The following is a 19,580-nucleotide window of genomic DNA, read 5'->3' as shown; positions in this document are numbered from 1 at the left end:
GCTGAGAGCTTAGAAATTAAGGAGAAGTAGCTGATGGCAGTAACTCTCAGAGATGTACCTGGGAAAATTGCTCCAGTCAAATCAAAGTCATCTCTAACAGGGATTAGAGAACACAAGCTTGAGTACATCAGCTTTAAAAGATGAGCATCTAATAAATTTAAATTCCCATGAGGCTTTACATCACACCACTTGGTGACAAAGCATGCCTTGTCACACTCTATCCATCTGTCCCCTCAGACACGTTCCCAAGTCAGTGAGCCAACTTCTTCAGGGATTGAAGTTGATTTTTCAAAACAGGGAGGTGTCAGGGCCAAATGATGAAGATGTAAAATGTGAGTGCTTAGGCTCTTAATGAAGTACTTCCAGGCCCTCCTGAAGGGTATTGTGCTCTGAGGAGGAATTGTTTTGATTACAGCCCTCATCTACGCAGAGAAAGAACTGGAGGAGAAATTAAATGCTGCTGTGTCTCAAGAGGGGGAAAAAGTGGGTTTTCTGTGCATTGGATCCCTTTCAGAATTAAAAATACATGCAGCTTCCAATTGGAAATGCAACCTTCTGGAAGAGATGTGTAAATCATTCCTCAGTGAATCATGTATGAAAGTGGGTAGCCTATGGAAGTGGGAAAGTAGCCCCAGGGCTGGGGAAGGAACTGCTCATGATAACCGGAGGAAGGAGATGAGTCCAATACAGATAAAGTGGGGAAGGAAGAGCCTGGCAGAGTGATAACGCTTCCTCCAAGTCTCAGAGTAGGTGATGCTGCTATTCATGGGATTTTGATAGTATCCAGGCAACAAGGAGTGATGCAAAAAGGCCAAGGACTGTAGCAGCTAATGGAGAACACTTGCCAAGATTTCATGTTTCTCTTCCTGGGCTCCTGGGAGAGGGACTGAGTTTGTGCCTCTCTGCTAATGCTGACTTTACCATGCTGCAAATGTGTTTTCCACAGTGCTGAAGTTGCTGAAGATGGCTGTGGGGATGAGGGCCCTCCTGGACACCGTGATGCAAGCACTACCGCAGGTAACCCACTACCATAACAAACCAGAGCTCCTCTGGCCCACAGCTCATTTCCTATTGCAGAGGAATGCTAATAATTTTATCTTTGCTGTCATTAGAGAATCAGATTTTCCTCCCGAAGCACTGAGATACAGTCCTCACATTGAGGTCATTTTTGCCCTGAAGCAATTTAAGTTTTGGATTAAAGAATACAGCAAGAAACAGGTCTGGAACAAAAAAAAAAAAAAAAAAAAAAATCAATGAATGTTCTTTTTTTTTTGTGTTTTTTCCCCCCATTTCTTTTTCTCTTTTCAGGTGGGGAATCTGGGCCTTCTCTTCATGTTGTTGTTTTTCATATTTGCAGCTCTTGGAGTGGAGCTGTTTGGAGACCTTGGTGAGACTTCCCGTGCCAGTGGGAGGGGTGGGAATGGTGTTGGAGTGGGGGGTCTGACAGCTGTGGTTGTCTCACAGAGTGTGATGACACACACCCTTGCGAGGGGCTGGGACGGCACGCCACATTCAGGAACTTTGGGATGGCCTTCCTGACCCTCTTCCGAGTATCCACAGGAGACAACTGGAATGGGATAATGAAGGTAAGCGTTAAGGTTTTGTCAGCAAGTGTAATGCTGTTCTAGACATGAAATTTGCCAAATCTTCTCAGTTTTTTCATGAAAGGAGAACCCGTTGCAGACCATGGTTCATGCTGCAATCTCTTCACATCTCTTAGTGTCACGGTTTGGTTGATAAGTTGGTGTTAGGTGATAGGTTGCACTTGACGATCTCCAAGGTCTTTTCCAGCCTGGTTGAGTCTGTGATCATTCCCCCGCTGTTCCCAGGACACGCTGCGTGACTGTGACCAGGAGTCCACCTGTTACAACACCGTCATTTCCCCCATCTACTTCGTCTCCTTCGTGCTGACAGCCCAGTTTGTCCTGGTCAACGTGGTGATCGCGGTGCTCATGAAGCACCTGGAGGAGAGCAACAAGGAGGCCAAGGAGGAGGCAGAGCTGGAAGCAGAACTGGAGATGGAGATGAAGACCATCAGCCCTGGCCAGCACGGCCCCTCGGACATCTTTGTGTGGACAGGCACCACCAGTGGAGAGAGACCCGAGAGCCCCCGCGGATTTGCCAATCCCATGCAAATCAAGGGGGATTCTCAGCTCTCACTAGCTTATCATATGGTGAGGATCTCTGCTGCAGGGTGAGGAGGGCTTGACCTGCACTTTTGTTGGGGGAAGATTTGCACGAGCTGGTAGTGAAAGAGGTGTGCACCAGATGTCCTGAGCTTGTATTCCCTGCTGTCTGCTGCTGATTCTTGTGTGGTTTGGGAGCCAGTGCTGCAGGGAAGAGACCCCAGGCAGGTCTCCAGCCCACCTTGATGCATCTGTTTGGAGGGAGAGAGTTTTGCAATTTACTCTGGAGTTCAGCTCAAGCCACAGAGTTCAGAGGTATCTCCAAAATTACTCTAATTCAGTGTTTCGACTGATCCTTTGTGATAGCAAAATCATGAGTTTAATGTGTTTGCTTTTCTAATACAAACCATGAACCACAGCATAAAAGAGGAATAAAACTAGGCTAATCTTTGCTTCAGTATTAAATTTGTTTTGTGCAACCTCAATTTAAAATCCATCCCCACAGTCAGGTTTGTAAGAAAAGATTCTTTTAACAATAGAATAATCCAGAGGAGACTCAAACCTGAGCTCACCAGAGCTGGTGGCAGAACTCCCACTAGCAGAAGAATGGCTGTAATGTGGAAGCCACACACATTTGTGTGCTACAAGCTACACCATGTCTCCCTAAAGCACAGTTTTTGGATGAAGACTCAGTTTGAGGAATGAGAGGCGAGCTCAAACCCCAGACAAGTTATCTGGGAGGTCACTGAGCTAAAATTACTCAGAAAGTACAGTCCAGCCTTTTTTTAGAATTAGCTGATTGCAAATTGGGTTAAACTCTATGCAGACCTCATTAACTTTTATTACATCATGATTTCACAACAGCATGTCTTGGCCACAGCCTGGGGTGGACTAATGCATATTCTAATGCATGAAAAACTCATTTATGATTTTTAGTCCAAGAGCGAAAGAGAGTAAATCCCCGCTTAATCTTTGTTTCAGTTCCTAAGCTACTGGAAATTTCTGGTGCCATTAGAATCTCTGATGTCTGAGGTGGAATCCAAAGCTTCTCCTTGGCTCAGGAAAAAGGAGTTCAGGGTCCTGTGGGGAAATCCAGATTTACTACATCCTCTAGGAAGAACCAATACATCCCAACTGGTGCTGTATGTGTGGAGCAGAGTACTGGCATGTCCTCAGCTGTGTTGTCCTGCACCAGGACTGAAACCGGCGAAAAAGAGAAATGGCAAAACTGAGAGACAAATCAGTCATAATGATGCCCTCACTCTGCAGTCTGTTAAACCTGCCCTCTCTAAAGGCTGCCTGGGAAAGGGTTTATTCTGGTCATAACCTTCAGAGTGTTTCTTGCTCTTTCCCTCAGACAGAAGCCTCAAAAACCTCCAGGAGATCTTATTCTGACTATTTATTTTCCCAACCAAAATCTTCAGGATAAATCTGATGCGTGAGCTTGATAGCAGAGGAATACAATAGCCAGGACACAACCCTGCAAGGACAGCATGCTCTTTTGCTTGCTTCTTTCCTGGGATTTTTGCACTGTGTGCTGTTGACTGTAGTGCTGGTCCTCATCTCATTGTATGCATTGGGCATTCCCTACATGGAAGGTGGACCCTGAAATCCCTCCCCTGCTGCCTGCAAAAGCCAGACCCTACTCTGGACAACCCCAGTGCTGTGGCCAGCTGGTTTGACATCAGCAGGGGTGCCTCAGCCCATGTCTGGCACATGAATTAGTGACCTGACACATGTCCATCCTGCTCAGCTGCAGTTTCCATGGACAGGACACAGCCTCTCTTCAGTCATGTTATTTTAATTTCTGTGCCATCTGGATATGGATTTAGGTGTCAAGTATTGGGTCCTGCAGCTCAAAAGTGTGGACCATGTGTGTAGAAGTCTTGCAGCAAGTGGTGTCCTGTTGAAGTTGACAGCAGCAATGGAAAAATTCTGCTCAGCCCCTAGAAATGACTGGTCATGTTTGCTGAGAGGGAGATTGTCCCCAAGGAGGGCCCTGGGGGGGAGCAGCCATGGTCTCGGGGCAGCTACCATCGCTCCATCTCTTGTAATGTCTGGGAAAGCTGTCTCTGCTCACCGTGATATTACTGCACTGTTCTCTCTCCTTTTCTCCTGTCCCATTGTTCCTGTTGCTGCTGTTCTCCTTGAATGTTTCCACCTTTTTTTCCCCCCTTCTTTTGTTTTCCCTCATTTTGTTCATTTGGTTTGATATGCTGTCCTTTTTTTCTCTCTGTCTCTGTCCCTTGCCTTTTCCTCCTCTCTTTTTGGCTTGCTCTCTCTCTCTGCATGCTGTACACCACCCTTCCTAGGAAAGACACTTGTTTGATACCATATCACTGCTGATCCAGGAATCTCTGGAAGGAGAGCTGAAGCTGATGGACAACCTGTCAGGCTCTGTGTGCCATCATTATGCCCTCCCAGCTCCCGAATATTACAACTCTGAGAACCAGGTTAATATTCCTAATTTCCTGCAAAGTCTCCATCCAATCTCAATTTGACTGAGACCTTTAATAGCAAGTTAAAGTTCTTTATGTAATGCAGTCACAGGAATTTGGAAGCATAAGTCACTTTGGCTTTTTCTGTGGGAGTAGATGATGTTGTATATCAATGCAAGAGAAAGAAAACATGCTCGGACTTTCCCTTGCCAACACAGTAAGAAGTTTTTCCTTGGGATTTACAGTTCATAGGTGTTAGAGGGGAAATGTACAAAATTCCATCTCCATCCTTCAGTGAGGTTGTTATATTTGGCCTCCTGCTCCTAAGCAGGGCTCCACAGCAATGTCAGGGCATGTCTGCAGAGCCTGCAGGGTGAGGTTTTCTCAGAGCAGAGCCTGAGCTGCTGGGGTTCATCAAATGATCTCTGTTCTGTGCCTACTTGTACTGCATGAAAATCCACTTTTGAAGGGTTTTCCTAAAGAGGCTTCTTGCAAATGGGTCACTGCAAACAAGATCCTCATCTCTGATCTAGTGACTTTAGGAGGGGAGGCAGCCCTTAATGATGCACAGAAGTAACTGTGTGCTCCAGTGCTTTCTCAAGCAGACAGTGCTTGTTTAAAATTAGTCCATTTACTTCCTAGAATAAAATACCTACTTTTTAAAATGCGTTATTCTTTAGAGCAAATATTTTCCCTAAAAACACAGCAGTGACCATAATAATAATTCAAGCACACCTATTTTCTGCTGCAGTTGGAATTGAGCAAATTCCATATTTCTTGATCTATTTTACCCCCTTTCCCCTCCCTGGCTAAAAATAGCAGAAATCTTCTCGTTAAATCAGTGTGCTTGTTTATGAGCTCAGTGACACTCTAAATTACCCAACTTTTGATGGTTCATTAGAGGAAAGGAACAAGCTTAGGTAAAATGAAATTCTACTGCAGATCTTTATATAGCAGGATTACATGTCTCCCTCTGATTGCTCCATATTGCATCCCAGAGTCTGTTAAGCTATAGGAAGTGGTTGTCTCTAATAATTGCCAGAGGAATGGAGACAGTAGCTTTGGCAGGGAAGACAGAGGGTCAGTTGGAAACTCAGTGAGAGCTGGTTAAAAATTTTTTGTCACAACATTTTTCACCAGAAAGTGCTGCAGCAGCAAAAAAATGGATTTGTTTTGACATTTCTGTAATGAAAAAATATAGCATTCCAGTTTGCAATGGCTTTTTCTTTTAAAATTTAAGCTTCCCCCCACCCACCCCCCACCCCCATCAATAATTAAAACTGGTCTAACTCAGTTGGATGTTTCCAAGAAAATGTTTTGACGGCTTCAAACTCAATTTTGGGTTTGGGAAGGCTGAAGTGGGGTGATGTTTCGTTTACATTTTGGCTTTTCTGTTCGCACCATTTGTCATGTTCTCAGGCAATTCAGGAATTTAGAGCAGTGCTGAGACTTGCTGAAAGCAACCTGATTAATAGCAACTCCCAGCAAGGCAGCTCCAGCAGGCAGGAGCTGCTGGAGCCCAGCACGCTCCTGCACAGCTTTTCCCTGGCTCTGGTGGGGGGGTTCCTCCTAGGGATTCCTGTCCTTAGCCTGGCAGCCTTCACAGTGATGCCTTTTAGGGGAGCATCTTATTCACTCAGGGGCTCCAAATCATCTCTCTCATCCATTGCCAGCAGATAAGTGTGCTAGAAGAGATATCAAAGCCGAGGTTAGATGAGAGGAGTCCAACCCTCTTACTTATCTCAGCTGAATTTTGAGCCTCTCCAGGCTCACTCATCGCTGGGTTTGTTCCGTCCCGCGGCTGCCATTTCTAAGAGTGAGAAAACCGAGTCCTTTGACAACTTCAATGCAAGAGATCTGGGCCTCTCTGTTTTCTCTTGGAAGACTTATTGCTGCTGGAAGACTTTTTAAGCAAAGAGGATGGCAAAAAAAAAAAAAAAAAAAAAAAAAAAAAAAGCACAGTGAGAACTGAAAAGGAAGCACCTGGGACTTGCCTAGAGCAGGCAGCCCCTGTGAGCATGAGCTGGGTTTGGAGGTTACCTGATGAAATGCCATCCCTGCTATCGTGAGCACTGTATCCAGGCAGGGGATTTGGGGAGGATGGAGCCTGCTGCAGGGCACACACCCCCTCTTACAGTGCCTGGCAGCAGAGCTGCTGCTCTGGGGGAGATGCTGCTGGTCCCCTTTTCCCCCTCTTTTTCCTCCAAAATCTGAAGTGACATTTTCACATTTTGTATAAAAAGACTTCTTTGTCTAGGGAGAGAGCTTCATCAATGATTTGATGAGGACATTTATAGATTGCTTGAATGTCTTCAGTGGGGATCCATTCATGCAAGATGCATGAAAACAGGAGTGTGGCTGTGTAGAGCCGATTCCCAAGTCAGGATTTCTCAGTGCCAGAGCAGAAAGCTGGGGCCAGGCCCGAGGGGCATCTGAGGGCTGAAAAATGCAGCTGGCTGTTTTAGTAGGTCGGTTGTTGGTGTCACTGGAGGCTCCCTAGCCAGCCAAAATGAGCTGAAACCACCAGGAAGGTGTTTGCTGACCAAAATAAAGTTTTAAGTTTCTCTCTGTGCCCTTTTAACCAAGAGGAAGTGAATTATGGTCCCACCTGCCTCTTGGGGGTGGTCCCTGCAGCCTCCCTAGGCACACTCCATGCCCCACCTGAAAAAATGGATTAGTTGTTGGGGAATCTTTAGAGACTAAACAAGTTTATCTTAGAAACCAGGATGATTACTGGGGGAACAACTTCAGAGAAATCAGATCTTGAAACCACTTGTATTTATCACAGCCAAGAGGAGGAATCGCTCCATTATGAGAGCAGTGTTACTTTTGCTTCCTCATATAGACAGAAGAACAGCAAAATACAATGCTAGCATTAGTGTATGGTTTTAAACTCCCTCCCAGTTCCTTGGTAAGCACTGGAGTATGAATGTCCCGCTCCTTTTTTAATTTCTTCATTATATTTAATTTCTTTAATGTTCTGTCCCTGGTAACAATGTGTATGATGTAGTTTCTCCCACTGCAGGGATATTGCTTTAGTGTCTAGAAGTATTTCGATTATGATAATTTTTTTTCTTTTTTTTTAGTTTTCTTTTCCAAAATATTTGTGTCCTGGTTTCTTATGTTTAATCATTTCTCCCTTTAGATCCCTCTAGCTGAGATGGAGGCTCTATCTCTGACGTCAGATATTCTCTCTGAAAAGTCCTGGTCCTTAGCTCTGACGGATGACTCTTTTCCTGATGACATTAAAACACATTTACTTAATGCTCTGGAAAGCAATGTACATACACTGGTCGCTGTGTGGTCTGATGTGCACAGGGTTCGAAATACTGCTCCCATCTCTCTGCACCTGCCATTGGCATTTCCAGTTCCAGCCCCTTCCCAAACAGCAGCAACCTCTTCCCTGAACAGGATGCTGGCCTTAATGCTATTAGGTCCTGGGTTTTGTCACTTTTCTCCACAATCTTGGCTCCTTGCAAGGAATGAGTGGTTATTTCCATTTTTCTTTTGGTGTCTTATGTATGAACACTTTGTTTTCTACAAGTAAAATTAGTAGTAAAAAAAAAAAAGGCTTTGGAAAGCATCAGGGTTGAAATTTCCTCCCCATCTGAAACAAATCAGTGATACTGCCTGAAGAGACACCCGTGATCTAATGACCCATGTCCTCTGCTGAAGGGTCAGTCCCAACACTTCTGTTTGGAGTGGATTTTTGTCATTATGAACACAGGCAACACAAGGCTTTTTGCATGATTGGTGCCAGACTGTTTCTTTTACAAATATCAAATGGGGATCTCTCCAACATGATACTTTTGCAAATTCTTTCTAGTAGTCATTATGCTGAAAAAAAAAAAAAAGACTATTCAGTGTTTTTTTGACTGACATAACCAGTATTTTGAACCCTGCCTTCACCATCTCCTCTTTGAAACATTAGACATTTTTAGCTGTGTAGCAGTCAAGTGCTTTTTTTCTGCTGTAAAACAGACATAACCCCTTTCCCAAATTTTTAGATCATTCTTGTTTTCTTTGTTGTCGTTCATGTACCTACCTTTGGATGTTTGTGTTGTTCATAAATTTTATGCCGTATTAGTTGACTGTCATCCTAATTAGCACTTATTTGAGAAAAATCTTTTAAACCGTGACAATATTTCCCATCATGCTTCATGGCATCCTATGCAAAAGATTTTGTAAGCTCCGTTTTACTTCTTGTACAATGCTTTTTGTTTCAAAATTAGTATGGAGAGTTGGACAGAGGAGAAATCCTCCTAGTTTTCAATCAGATTAGACAACTTTGTTTGACAGCACTGCGAAGTCTAAAAGGTACAGCCAGGAAAGATGTTTTTTTCTCCAAAAAAAAAAGCAAAACTGTATTGAACAAAGGGTTTTGTGAATTTTTATCAATACCAAAAAAGTATTTGGTGGCAACAGTTGTCCAAACCCCTGAAATACTGCAAGTTTTCATTGAAATCTCTTCTAATTGCAATATTTTTACACTTCATTTAGATGTGGCTTTAGTTGAAAATTATCTGGTTTGTGGATTTTTTGTTTGTTTGGTTAGTTTTGGTTTTTGGTTTTGTATTGTTTTTTGTTTTGTTTTTTTTTTTTGTTTTGTTTTGTTTTTTTGTTTTGTTTTTTGAGGTTTTTTTGGTTCAAGGAAAACTTGAATTTGATTTTAAGTCAAGCCAAAACAAGATGTTTTTCAAAAGTACCGCTGAACCAAAAAGTCATGTGCTCCCACTGCTCTGTATGTAGCCTGACCTGGGAAGATAATTTTACAGCCATTTTCAATGGTTTTCATGAATTTCACTCATGGAATTTCCCCCAAGATGATCCAAAAGTGGAAATAACCCATATTGGATCCCGTCAACAAAACCTAGAAGTTCACTGAAGGTTGGATTTGGATGGGGTCTCAAATCCAAGATCTCATGTTCAGGTCTGAGTTTGAGATCTCAGGTTTCAGGCTACTTTTTCTGCTTTTAGCTCAGTAGTATGACAGCAAAACAGCATGAAGTGGGTAGAAGGGGAAGGCAGGGAGGGATGAGAGATTCCCAAATCCAAACTCTCAGCTTTACCAGCACAGGTTTTGCTCTCCTTCCCTGAGATGTATCAGGAGATTGCAGACTCCCTTATCTAATCTGTGTCCAAGCTCCAAATCAGCAGTTTCCCAAGGACTGAAACAAATGCTGTGTGGCAGTGCAGACCTGTTTTGTTCATTAAATTTGGAATGGTGATCTCCTTTTCTTTTTTCTCTTCCCTGTCTTTTCTTCTTCTTTTTTCCTCTTTTTTTTTTTTTCTGTTTTGCAAATTCCTTTTAATTTCATCCTGTTTCTTGTGAAAATAAATGCCATCGTGAAATTTTGTTTTTATGACTGAAGAATAAAATTGGGATCAAAAAAATCTGTGTTGATTGCACAAAACCTGTCATGCACTGAGTGAAGGAAAAATTTTTCAGAAAATAAGATCTAAAGTTTTCCCAAAATGATCAGCCAAATACTCTACTAGACTACAGTGACACAAACATATTCCTGTGTTTTTCACTTGAGATACTTTAACAATTAAATAATTGTTTCATTAGAAATACACTGGGAAGATGACTTTGCTTCCATTTTTGCTAATACTTTCCAAGACAATAACACCCAAGAACATTTCTGGGATGGAGCTATTTTCTTATGAAATCAGACCTGAATCCACTCAATATTGCCTCTGGGGCTGCCCATTCCAAGAGTCTCTTTGGCTGTAAAAATTCCACAGTCAACATACACACAATAACCCTTGCTTGCATTAGATCCCTTCTAATTAGAGAATGGCTTTCACCCTGAAGCAGTAGGTTTGGATATCCTTTTCAATAAAATAGGTTTAGTTATTCATTATGTGAGAAGAAAATCCAATAAAATTGTGCTGTAAGCCAGAAGAGAAAGTATTTTTTATAAACTAGTTTTTGCATTTGAGTTGGGGTTCTTTTGTTTGTTTTTCTTTCTTTTATTGTCAGAAGAGGAAACTACCTCACCTTTGCCTTGCTGATGAGGGCACCTAGGGAGAGTCAAAGTTCTGCCAAGCGCGTGACCTTTGCTGGCCTTGAGGCATGATGCCTTCATTGCACATCTCTGAAATAGTCATGGTTTATTGCTACGTTGTGGCTTCCTGTTTGTGCGATCCATTGTGTGCGAGTTTATTGCCAACCCCGGCGAGGGGGATGATTCCCTGGTAGATCCATCCGTGCATGCCCATCCCGCCATCCCGGTTGCAATGGCTGTCGCGCGCGTTTCCGGGCGCTTCTCCTCTTCCCCTCCCTCCCACTCCTGCCTTCCTCACGTTTTCCTTCCCCTCAGGCCGATCTCCGCTCCAAGGACGACGCGCTGGCCCTGTCTCCCAGCAAGGACCTGCTGAGCGTGAGGAAGCCCTCGGTGGGACGCACGCACTCGCTGCCCAACGACAGCTACATGTTCCAGCCGCCCTGCTCCAGCCCCAGCCCTGCCTCCCTGGGCGACAGGAGACCGGCGCACCACAAGTCCCAGTCAGGTACACACCCATCTCCCAGCTGCCACAAGAGTAGGGTTTGCCAATAAGCAAGAGTTGTGGTTTCCCAAGCTCTTCAGCAGGAAAATTGCCACGGGTTTCCAGTCGTGTGTCTAGACCTGTGGAAAGACCCTCCACAACTTGCAAAGACCCTCCACGGTTTACAAAGCCCTGCTTAAGGCAACTCTGTTCCTCAGAATTGTTTGGCAACGTGACAGTGGCCTGGCTCAGCACTGGTTGTCTCCTGCCTGGTTCCCTAAGGTTACAGTCCCTACAGCCTGGCTCCATCTGTCCCACCGGGCCCCAGAGGAAAAATCCCAGTAGAGAAATATTTCCTCCTGTCTGTGTTTTGCAGCAGTTCAGAAGCTCTGTCTGGGAACATCTATGAAAGATGGGAAGAAGGTGTCTCTAAATGCCTGTAAAATGAACATAAATATGAATTGAGAGACATGTTGGTGTGAGATAAATGGGAAAATGAGGGAGTGTGGAATTGTTTTTCCCAGTGTGCATGGTTGGGATATACATCTTGCAGCTAAATTCAGAGATATTCTTAGGTACAGGGAGGGCTCTCCCTGCCTGCACCTCTGTCCCTGTGCTTGCAGCTGCCTCTCAGGGTTTGTCCCTCTGCCCTCAGTTCTGCTGCCTGCCAGGGGTTACTTGGGGCTGGCAAGTGAATGGAGCCACCTTTAATTTGTCTGTACATGCCATCATTTCAGAAATTTGTCACCAATAAGACAGGGAAGTTTTTACAAGCATTGCCATTTGAAAGCCTCTAAGCAAAACATAATTTCAGCAATGTTCAGAATGGAAGGAGATTTGAACAGATTAGAAATAAGATGTTGAAATTTGCATAGTAATAAGAATTTGGATGAATAGCGACTGTTGAACAGAAGCAAAAAAAAAATGGGCACAAGGAAGGAAAATGAATCTGGTGTTGTGAGAAATCTCTGCCACAATACACAATCTTCAAGGTCAAGAGTGATGTTTTGAAGAACCTGTTTGCACATAATGCTAATGGTGCAGCTAAAATCCCATTGAAACTAATAGTAAATCTCCCATTACCTTCAGTTGAGCTAGAATTTATGGGTCTCTGTAACAGTCAAGAAATCCCTGACCACACAAAATGTTTGCTGGAGAGGGAATTTCCAGTGCTTCATTGTTGACCCTTAATTGGGATGTATTTGCACTGTCTTGAACAAAAACTACATCAGTAAGGGACTAGGTAATTTATTATTCCCTTCTTTTTCAAAATTTCACTTCCCAGTTTCAGTTTGGAGAACCTGAACAGCCCTATCTGACAGCCCCAGCTTTCTGGGGACAGGCATTGCACCCTCGTATATCCACAGGAACAGCTGTTCCACTGAAATGTGGCAGAAATACTTTGGAGAGGTAAAGCTGATGTCTTATAACCACATTAAGCAATTAAACCTTCTCTGTTTTTCTCCTGCTGGTAAAATTCCAATCATCTTAAGCAGGCCAGAGTGCTGGGAGGTGGGTAAGGTCTCCAGATTCTGGCGTATCAGTGTCCTCTGGCACCTGCAATGTCACTGCTTTTCAGGGTGGGGGAAGTCACTGCCACCTGTTTACAGTTTGTAATATCTGTAATATTGTAGAGTGCAGTGAAGACAGGAAGAGGTGCCAGACGCCTCTAATAAATCACCACAACCAAACCATAATATTTCAAGCTGAGAAGGTTTTGTTGTCAGAAACACTGGCACTTGCAGGAGGCATTTGTTTGAATACTCCTTGGTAATGGGGCTGTTGCTCTGGGAAAGATTCCAGGACAAATGAGATTCTCTGGGATGCGGTCCAGATTAAATGAATTGTTTTGAAAAACATTGAGCCTGTGTGTGAGGGGAGCACACAGAGTTTCAAACCTTTTAGAAGTAGTGGCCAGCAACCACAAAGGGTCACGAAGAGGCTGGAGAGGATGTTTCCTTCTTCTGGGAGGCTTTGTAAAACCAGCCTTGAAAGCTGCCAGGTGCTCTTCCCTTTCACTTCATTTCCAGTGTATGCATGCTGGTTTGGAAATCCCAGCAGTTGGTCTCCATGCAGGCTCAGGCATGGAGACACCTTCTAGAGCCTTTTAAAATCAGATGTTTGCAGTGCTCAGAAGTGAGGCTGCCTGCGTAGTTATTGGCCCAAAAGCAAAGATGCAGGAATTGCCAGTTCAGATGAACTTGTAGTTCCTTGTCTTCTGTTCTCAACAGGAGCTAGTCCCAGTTGCATCAGGGGAAAATGCCAAGAAAAATGAAATAATAGACAATGCTGGAGTAATTTATTAGTAGATGGGAATTTTTTTCCCCAGTTCTGGAGAGGCAGTTGCTGAATTCAGTGGTTTTGCTGTTCCTGTGTGATCCAAGATGCAGCAGAGCAGTTTCCCCTGGGAGGTCACTGAGGTTGGGACACAAGCCTTGGATGACCATGTCCCATTTCTGCCTCCTCTCCCCCTTGCAAGGTTCAAAGGCGTCGGTGCAGTCGCAGCCGGCAGACACCAGCTCCCTCCTGCAAATCCCAAAGGACCATTTCCACCCTGCACTAGCTCCCAACCATTTGGTGGGGGAGAGCAAGCCCCGGATCTCCCAGCAGGTACACTCCCCTTCTGCTGAAAGGCTGCTCCGCAGACAGGTAAGCAGAGTTATGATCATAAACCTGCTGGGCTTTTATATTGATGCATTTCTTGGTTAACCGTGCTTTAAATTCAAGGAGGGATTCACAGAGAAACCTCCAGAGGACTGTAATTCTCCTACAGCAATAACAAAATGGTTGGTGGTTTTTGATCTGAAAGGCATCCAGGAGTCTCCTAAGAACATGCATGATGAGTATCATGTCCTTTGGCAACATGCCTAAATGTTCTCCACATTGTTAGCACTTTATTTTTTTTAATCCTCCTCATAAATGCAGCCAAATGCTCCCCAGGGGCTCGTTGGGGTTGAGGAACTCATTCTTAACTGCTGAGATTTTTTTGGTGCTTGAAAGGACACAAGAATTACAGGCTCCATCCCAGGCCACCTCATCTCTAACTCCTCTGGTTTTCCAAAAGAGAAGTGTTTCATGGAAATTGGTTATCTCATGCGCAAAACCATCATGAGAAGTATACTGGTTTTACAGTGAGAATTGAAAATTAAAATATTTTTCCATAAACTGTGAGTTTTTAAAAAGTTTGACTTTATGCACAGCAGAACATGTTTTATTTTGCAGCCAGTTTTATCTCTGGTTTTTGCCTGGCATTGATTTAAATCCTGATTCAATCAAAGATCTAAGGGATCTAATCAAAGATTCCAGTCTGGTTGATTGGAAGCATAAGTTTAGACTTATCTTTTTTTAGTAAAATACTTAAACTTGTGCTTCACTCTCACAGTTTTAAGCACATTTCAATGATTGTGCAGCTGAACCGGGACCAGAAGCACATCTGATTCAAAACCTCTGCTTTATTCAGTATTTCCATGCCTGATTTTATATACACAAAGGGGATCAGTTCTATTTTTTCAAAAGCAATTTATTTCCTGTATAAAAATATTCTCATTTCTTTAATCTTTTAATCAACATTGACAAATTAGACAGTTGATTCATTAAGCTCTAAAAATGGATGTGAAGTACCAAGGTTAACAATTACATTAGTCTGTAATACTAAATTGACATAAGAAATTCCTTACATGTCTTCATTTGCATGGGGTTGGCCAGCTATCCCAATCACCACTAATGGGGAAACTAATTGATGTCATGATTCCAGTTCATAACCACTCTCTCTTGCTTTCTGATGAATAACAGACCCATCCTTTTGAAGCAACCTAGCTGGCATAAATTACCATGTTAGCCATCTTCTCCAGTCTAATTTTGTTCACATCTTTGACGGCTTCTTTTTGAAGACCTTTTCATATTATTAAGTCAATTTATTGCCCTCCTTTCCTCCCTCTCCTTGCTCATTCAGGGACATGAACATGCCCTTGGAGTGACAGATCAGAGAGCAAAGAGTTTTGTGGCAGTGAGCAGATATAGTCCACGGGCAAACCCATGAGGGGCTGCCTTGGGCAGGCTCCTGAGCAGCAAGGAGCTCCCAGTCTGGCTAATGGGAGCAGTGAGGTTGTTCTGGTGATATTGCTGTTGTTATTAATTGCATTCTAGATGGCCAGACACCAGGAAACTTGGTCCTTTAAGAGGCAAAATTCCCTTTACAGCCCCAGCACTTCTGCTTGCACAAGTGTTCTCTGCTTGACTCCTTTTTATTGCTACCACTAGTATCTCACTGGCACATCAAATAGCCTAAACTGGCAAAGCAGTTTGGTTTTCAGTACCCATTTATCCTTATCTTTACATATACTGCATGCAATTCTGATTTGGCTTTTTTTTCTTTTTCCCTTTCCCTTTCCCTTTCCCTTTCCCTTTCCCTTTCCCTTTCCCTTTCCCGAACTTCCCCCCACGCCCTCTCCTCTCCTGAATCCAAACCAGATAAACCTTGTCCATCACATACCTGGTCCTTGCACTTTCCCTGAGCATTAAATCCTGTGTGTTTAACCTCCCTTTCCCTCCAGAGTGCTGTTGAGCAAGCACAGCCCCCACAGTAACGTCCAGTTTAGACTCCGGAGTGTTTGACAATTAGCGATGCACTCGCAGAGGAAGATGAGTGGATCGGATGCTTTGGGAGAACATTCCTGCTGAGGATTGCACTCCTTGGCAGTGCATGGCACAAAGGCTTTTCTCCAGAGGAATTCTACCTGAAATTAAACTTATATTGATTTTGTAGTTCCAGGACTGTGTATCAAAGGTGTAGCCCACACCAAGATGTGGCTGCTACAGGTGTACACCCCTCTGAGATGGCAGAGGGTCCTTTTATTTTTCAAACAAACCATTAAAACCAGTAAAACATTTGTACTATTGCTACTAACAACAACCACAGATGCCTGTATCATAGAGAAAGAAAGAGCTGGTGGTGACTAATACTGTCGTGGTGTGCAACACAGGTTGGTGTGCAAGCAAAAGTAATGACAACAATTACTTTTTGCTTCTGTATTCGACTTCTGTGTGGTCTGTGTCTCTTTTCAGGATATGAACATGATTTTTTCTCCCAAATACTCATTAAAACTACTGGTGCTGAGGAGACTAGAATAACTTCACTCCTGACTGATTAATTGCCAGCATTATGCTGTGAAATTTTAACTAGAAAGGGTTCGTCAGCACTTTGGATGAAATTGTTTGCCATATTAAATATTCTCTGAGCTGTCCCCATTGACAAAGGGAGTGCAATGTGCAGATGCTACAATAGACTATGGTGTTTTTGTGCACACATGGACACACTGCAGCTGATGAGAGCTTTGCTGGATAGAGATCATTTGGCTCAAATGATCCTTGTGGGACAATATTTATAAAAGCTTATGATGATTTTAGGGTGATTTGTCACAAAAGTATTCCTTAGCATAAGGAATTTCATCATTTCATCATTTCATCTCCTTGCAGTTTTCTAAATTACTGGGACCAGGTGTATGCATTTTTTCCAAATTTTCCTGTGAAGATTTTTGTCTTTAAGATCAATTACAAGTGTTCTCAAATGGATACTCTGCCTTTAAGGGCCAGTTAATGTGGCTGATTTATAAAGCCTTTTTGACAAGGCCTTTTGACAAATGAAAAGGCAAACCCTTCAAAATATGCCCAAGGTTCCCTCTGCCAGCGGGCACTGATGCTGCGTAACGCTCCAGGCAGCCAAGGCAAAATGTCCCTCAGGAAGCCTGAACTTAAGCATCAGAATGAATTGAAATAATTATGGATTATTATTAGTCCAGCTTTGGACTCCAGTGTTTCCAGCTCCTGTCATAAGATGGTGCAGAGTCCTGGCTCCAGCCTAGGGACCAAAGCCAGGGACAGGCTGTTGCCTTGATGTTGGCACACAGTGGGGTTGCTCTGGTGTTACTGGCTCTGAGGATCCCGTTCCAGGTCCTCAGCATCACCTGAGCTAGAGAAGGGAACACACAGGCTCACTTGCACATCTTTCTCTCCTGCTCACACCTGGGCTGCTGAAATTATCGAGGGCTTTGCTGTAGACCTTCATCCTTTGCATAACAAGAACGTGAGTAAGTTTGGGTGGGGGCACTCTGGTTTTGCAGCCCTCCATCCTTAGAGGAGAAAGCTAAAGGTCAACCATTTAGGAAGAGTGAAGGAGACACACACCCACAGATCCCTGACAATGGGAATTGGTAGAACCCACAACACAGGTTGTTGTGTTGGGTCTGTGGGTGTGTGCTGATGGATCAGTGGGTCTGTGCTGAGGGATCTCAGAGCTGACTGCCCTGTAAATGCTGTGCCTTGCCTGTACTAACCTTTGTTTGGTCTGTCTCTCTCACCTGGCAACTCCTCTCCTCCCCAACCCCTCTGCACTCTGGTACAGATGGCTATAAGGAACGACTCTCTGGATAGCAAGGAGAATCTCCACACCGAGGTGAGTGAACTCTCTGACCCAAATGCTCCCACTGTGCCCAAGGAGGAGTCACCAGTGGCTCTGATGCCCTCGGAAGTGAATGAGTTGGCTGCCTGGAGTCGGGCAAGCGTCCACACGCAGCAGCATTCCCACAATCAGTATAATATTTCAAAGCAGGCACCAGCATCCTGTGCTTGTGCAGACTCGTATCAGGAGACCCCTGAAGATTCAATGGACCAAGAAGTATCTGAAATCAACAGCTCCTCAGAGCCTTTCACTTCAGAAACTTGCACAGCCTCGAGTGCCTGTTCGGAGGGTCAGCCTCTCACACCTAAGAGGAACGTGGGCAATACCGGCAGCGTGGTACTGAAGGACCTGAAGAAATACCACAGTGTAGACACCCAGGGTCTGCTAAAAAAGCCACCCTCCTGGTTAGATGATCAAAGGAGACATTCAATAGAGATTTGTTCCATAGAAAACAGCCCTCAGCACCATTCCACATCCAGCTCCTCTGGCTTTATAAGTCAGGTGGTCAGTGAAATGGAATGCTTGCAAGGTACACGACAGAAGAAGAAACTGAGCCCTCCCTGTATATCTATAGATCCACCTGACGGGCAGAGTTTGGTACCTAGAGGACCCCACAGCATCTCACCTGCCAGTGGAGACGTTTGCTTGAGGAGGCGTGCTCCATCCTGTGAGTCCAAGGATTCCATGGATATAGGGGATTCACTGCTTCCAGACAGTATGTCAACATCTCCTACCCCAAAGAAAGACTTGTTGACACTTCCTAGCTTTTCCTTTGATCAAACCGAAATGGACCCCTGAGTTACTTTTCTGTTGGTGCCAAATGTCTTCTTCCTTTCATGTAATAGAAAAAAAAAAATTAAAAACTCTCTACTCCAAAATGGCACTGGGTAAAAAATTTCCAAAGAAAGATTAAAGAACCAGCTGGTTAAAAGAGTGGTTAACCTATATCACGCTTACTTAAGCATATGTTCTGCTTAGGTAAAAGCAATACAATGTGCAGAATCTATATGTATATTATATTTTATTAAATTAATTGAATCTAGTATTGCGGGATGTAGTACATTTTGTGAGTAAAGACTCATTTAATTTTCTTCTATTTTATGTGTCTCGGAATATTTCTGAGATAAAGTTGGTTTTTACAAATATTTTAACCTAAAAAGTATATATTTAATCCCTTCTCCTTTTTTTTGTTTTGTTTTGGTTTTTTGTTTGGGTTTCATTTTGTTTTGCAAAGCACAAAATGTAGCCAATTAGTGCATTACAGAGGAAATGTATGCCACAGTCAGCAGTAAATAAGGATTATTTAATGTAATTTATTTTTCCCCTTGAACTTCAGTGATATTCTGGGAAAACAATTGTTTGCGTAGTACACAAACACAGTCGCAATTTTTAAACAAAATATTCCAATTTTGCATAAAATTGACATTCAGAGTATGAAAGCAAGTGCTCAGACCCAGGAAGGTCCAACATGCTGATGCCTGAAGATGGTGAAGGCAGAGCCATTTAACAGTACAAGATATTGAATTATGAAAGAATCCATGGGTGTTATAGATCATCCACTGGCAACTCACAAAACCATGTCAATGGTTAATTTTCATACATAATTAGGAAACAGACAGCAAAGGCCTGTGGTCACTTCCGAGATGTTTTTGCAGTGTCTCCAGGATGGAATTTTAATTTTGCTGAGTTTTACACCTCCCTCATCCCTCTGTGTTCAATGGAAAGGAGAGTGAGATCAGGTTTAAGACTTGCAGTGAGTGAAATCAGGGCAAACACAGCACAACAATGGGCTTAAGCACATGCCTAAAGTTAAGCTCTCGCCTAGAATGCCTGGAGGCTGATCATATTAAAATAATTATTGAAAATTAAAATCATATGCTCATGTTCTACTGAATCAAGGCACTTCTGCAAGTTATTTTACAGATTACATGGAAGAAAGTCTGCAGGTACTGAAATGACTGCTGATTTTCAATAAAATAGCCAGGTATTTTGCTATCACTGCTAGAGTTAATTTACATGACCCTGACTGCAAATTTTATTTCCAGTTTATCAATAGCCTTAAGCAGC

At 43.4% G+C, this 19,580-nt stretch overlaps 1 protein-coding gene across 26 annotated transcripts in view; it reads left to right on the top strand.

The window, feature by feature from the left end:
* The window catches only part of CACNA1G (calcium voltage-gated channel subunit alpha1 G), a 143,533-nt gene extending 124,977 nt beyond the window's left edge, over window positions 1-18,556 (top strand). For 17 of the 26 annotated variants that reach the window (XM_085556808.1, XM_085556804.1, XM_085556809.1 and 14 more), the window contains 9 exons: window positions 947-1,017; window positions 1,309-1,387; window positions 1,465-1,586; window positions 1,830-2,174; window positions 4,439-4,579; window positions 7,710-7,844; window positions 10,891-11,080; window positions 13,536-13,705; window positions 17,457-18,556. In XM_085556808.1, the coding sequence (XP_085412934.1) occupies window positions 947-1,017; window positions 1,309-1,387; window positions 1,465-1,586; window positions 1,830-2,174; window positions 4,439-4,579; window positions 7,710-7,844; window positions 10,891-11,080; window positions 13,536-13,705; window positions 17,457-18,311 (2,108 nt within the window). In that variant the 3' untranslated portion in view covers window positions 18,312-18,556. Of the gene's footprint in view, window positions 1-946; window positions 1,018-1,308; window positions 1,388-1,464; window positions 1,587-1,829; window positions 2,175-4,438; window positions 4,580-7,709; window positions 7,845-10,890; window positions 11,081-13,535; window positions 13,706-15,609 lie in introns of all 26 variants that reach the window. The other 9 variants (XM_077787361.2, XM_085556826.1, XM_085556825.1 and 6 more) reach the window with 7 other exon arrangements.
* The last annotated feature ends 1,024 nt before the right edge of the window (window positions 18,557-19,580 follow it).

The sequence above is a fragment of the Lonchura striata genome, chromosome 18, assembly GCF_050655825.1.
Source record: "Lonchura striata isolate lonStrDom1 chromosome 18, ASM5065582v1, whole genome shotgun sequence".
NCBI classification, from domain to species: Eukaryota; Metazoa; Chordata; class Aves; order Passeriformes; family Estrildidae; genus Lonchura; species Lonchura striata.
This window is presented reverse-complemented; position numbering and strand designations above follow the sequence as displayed.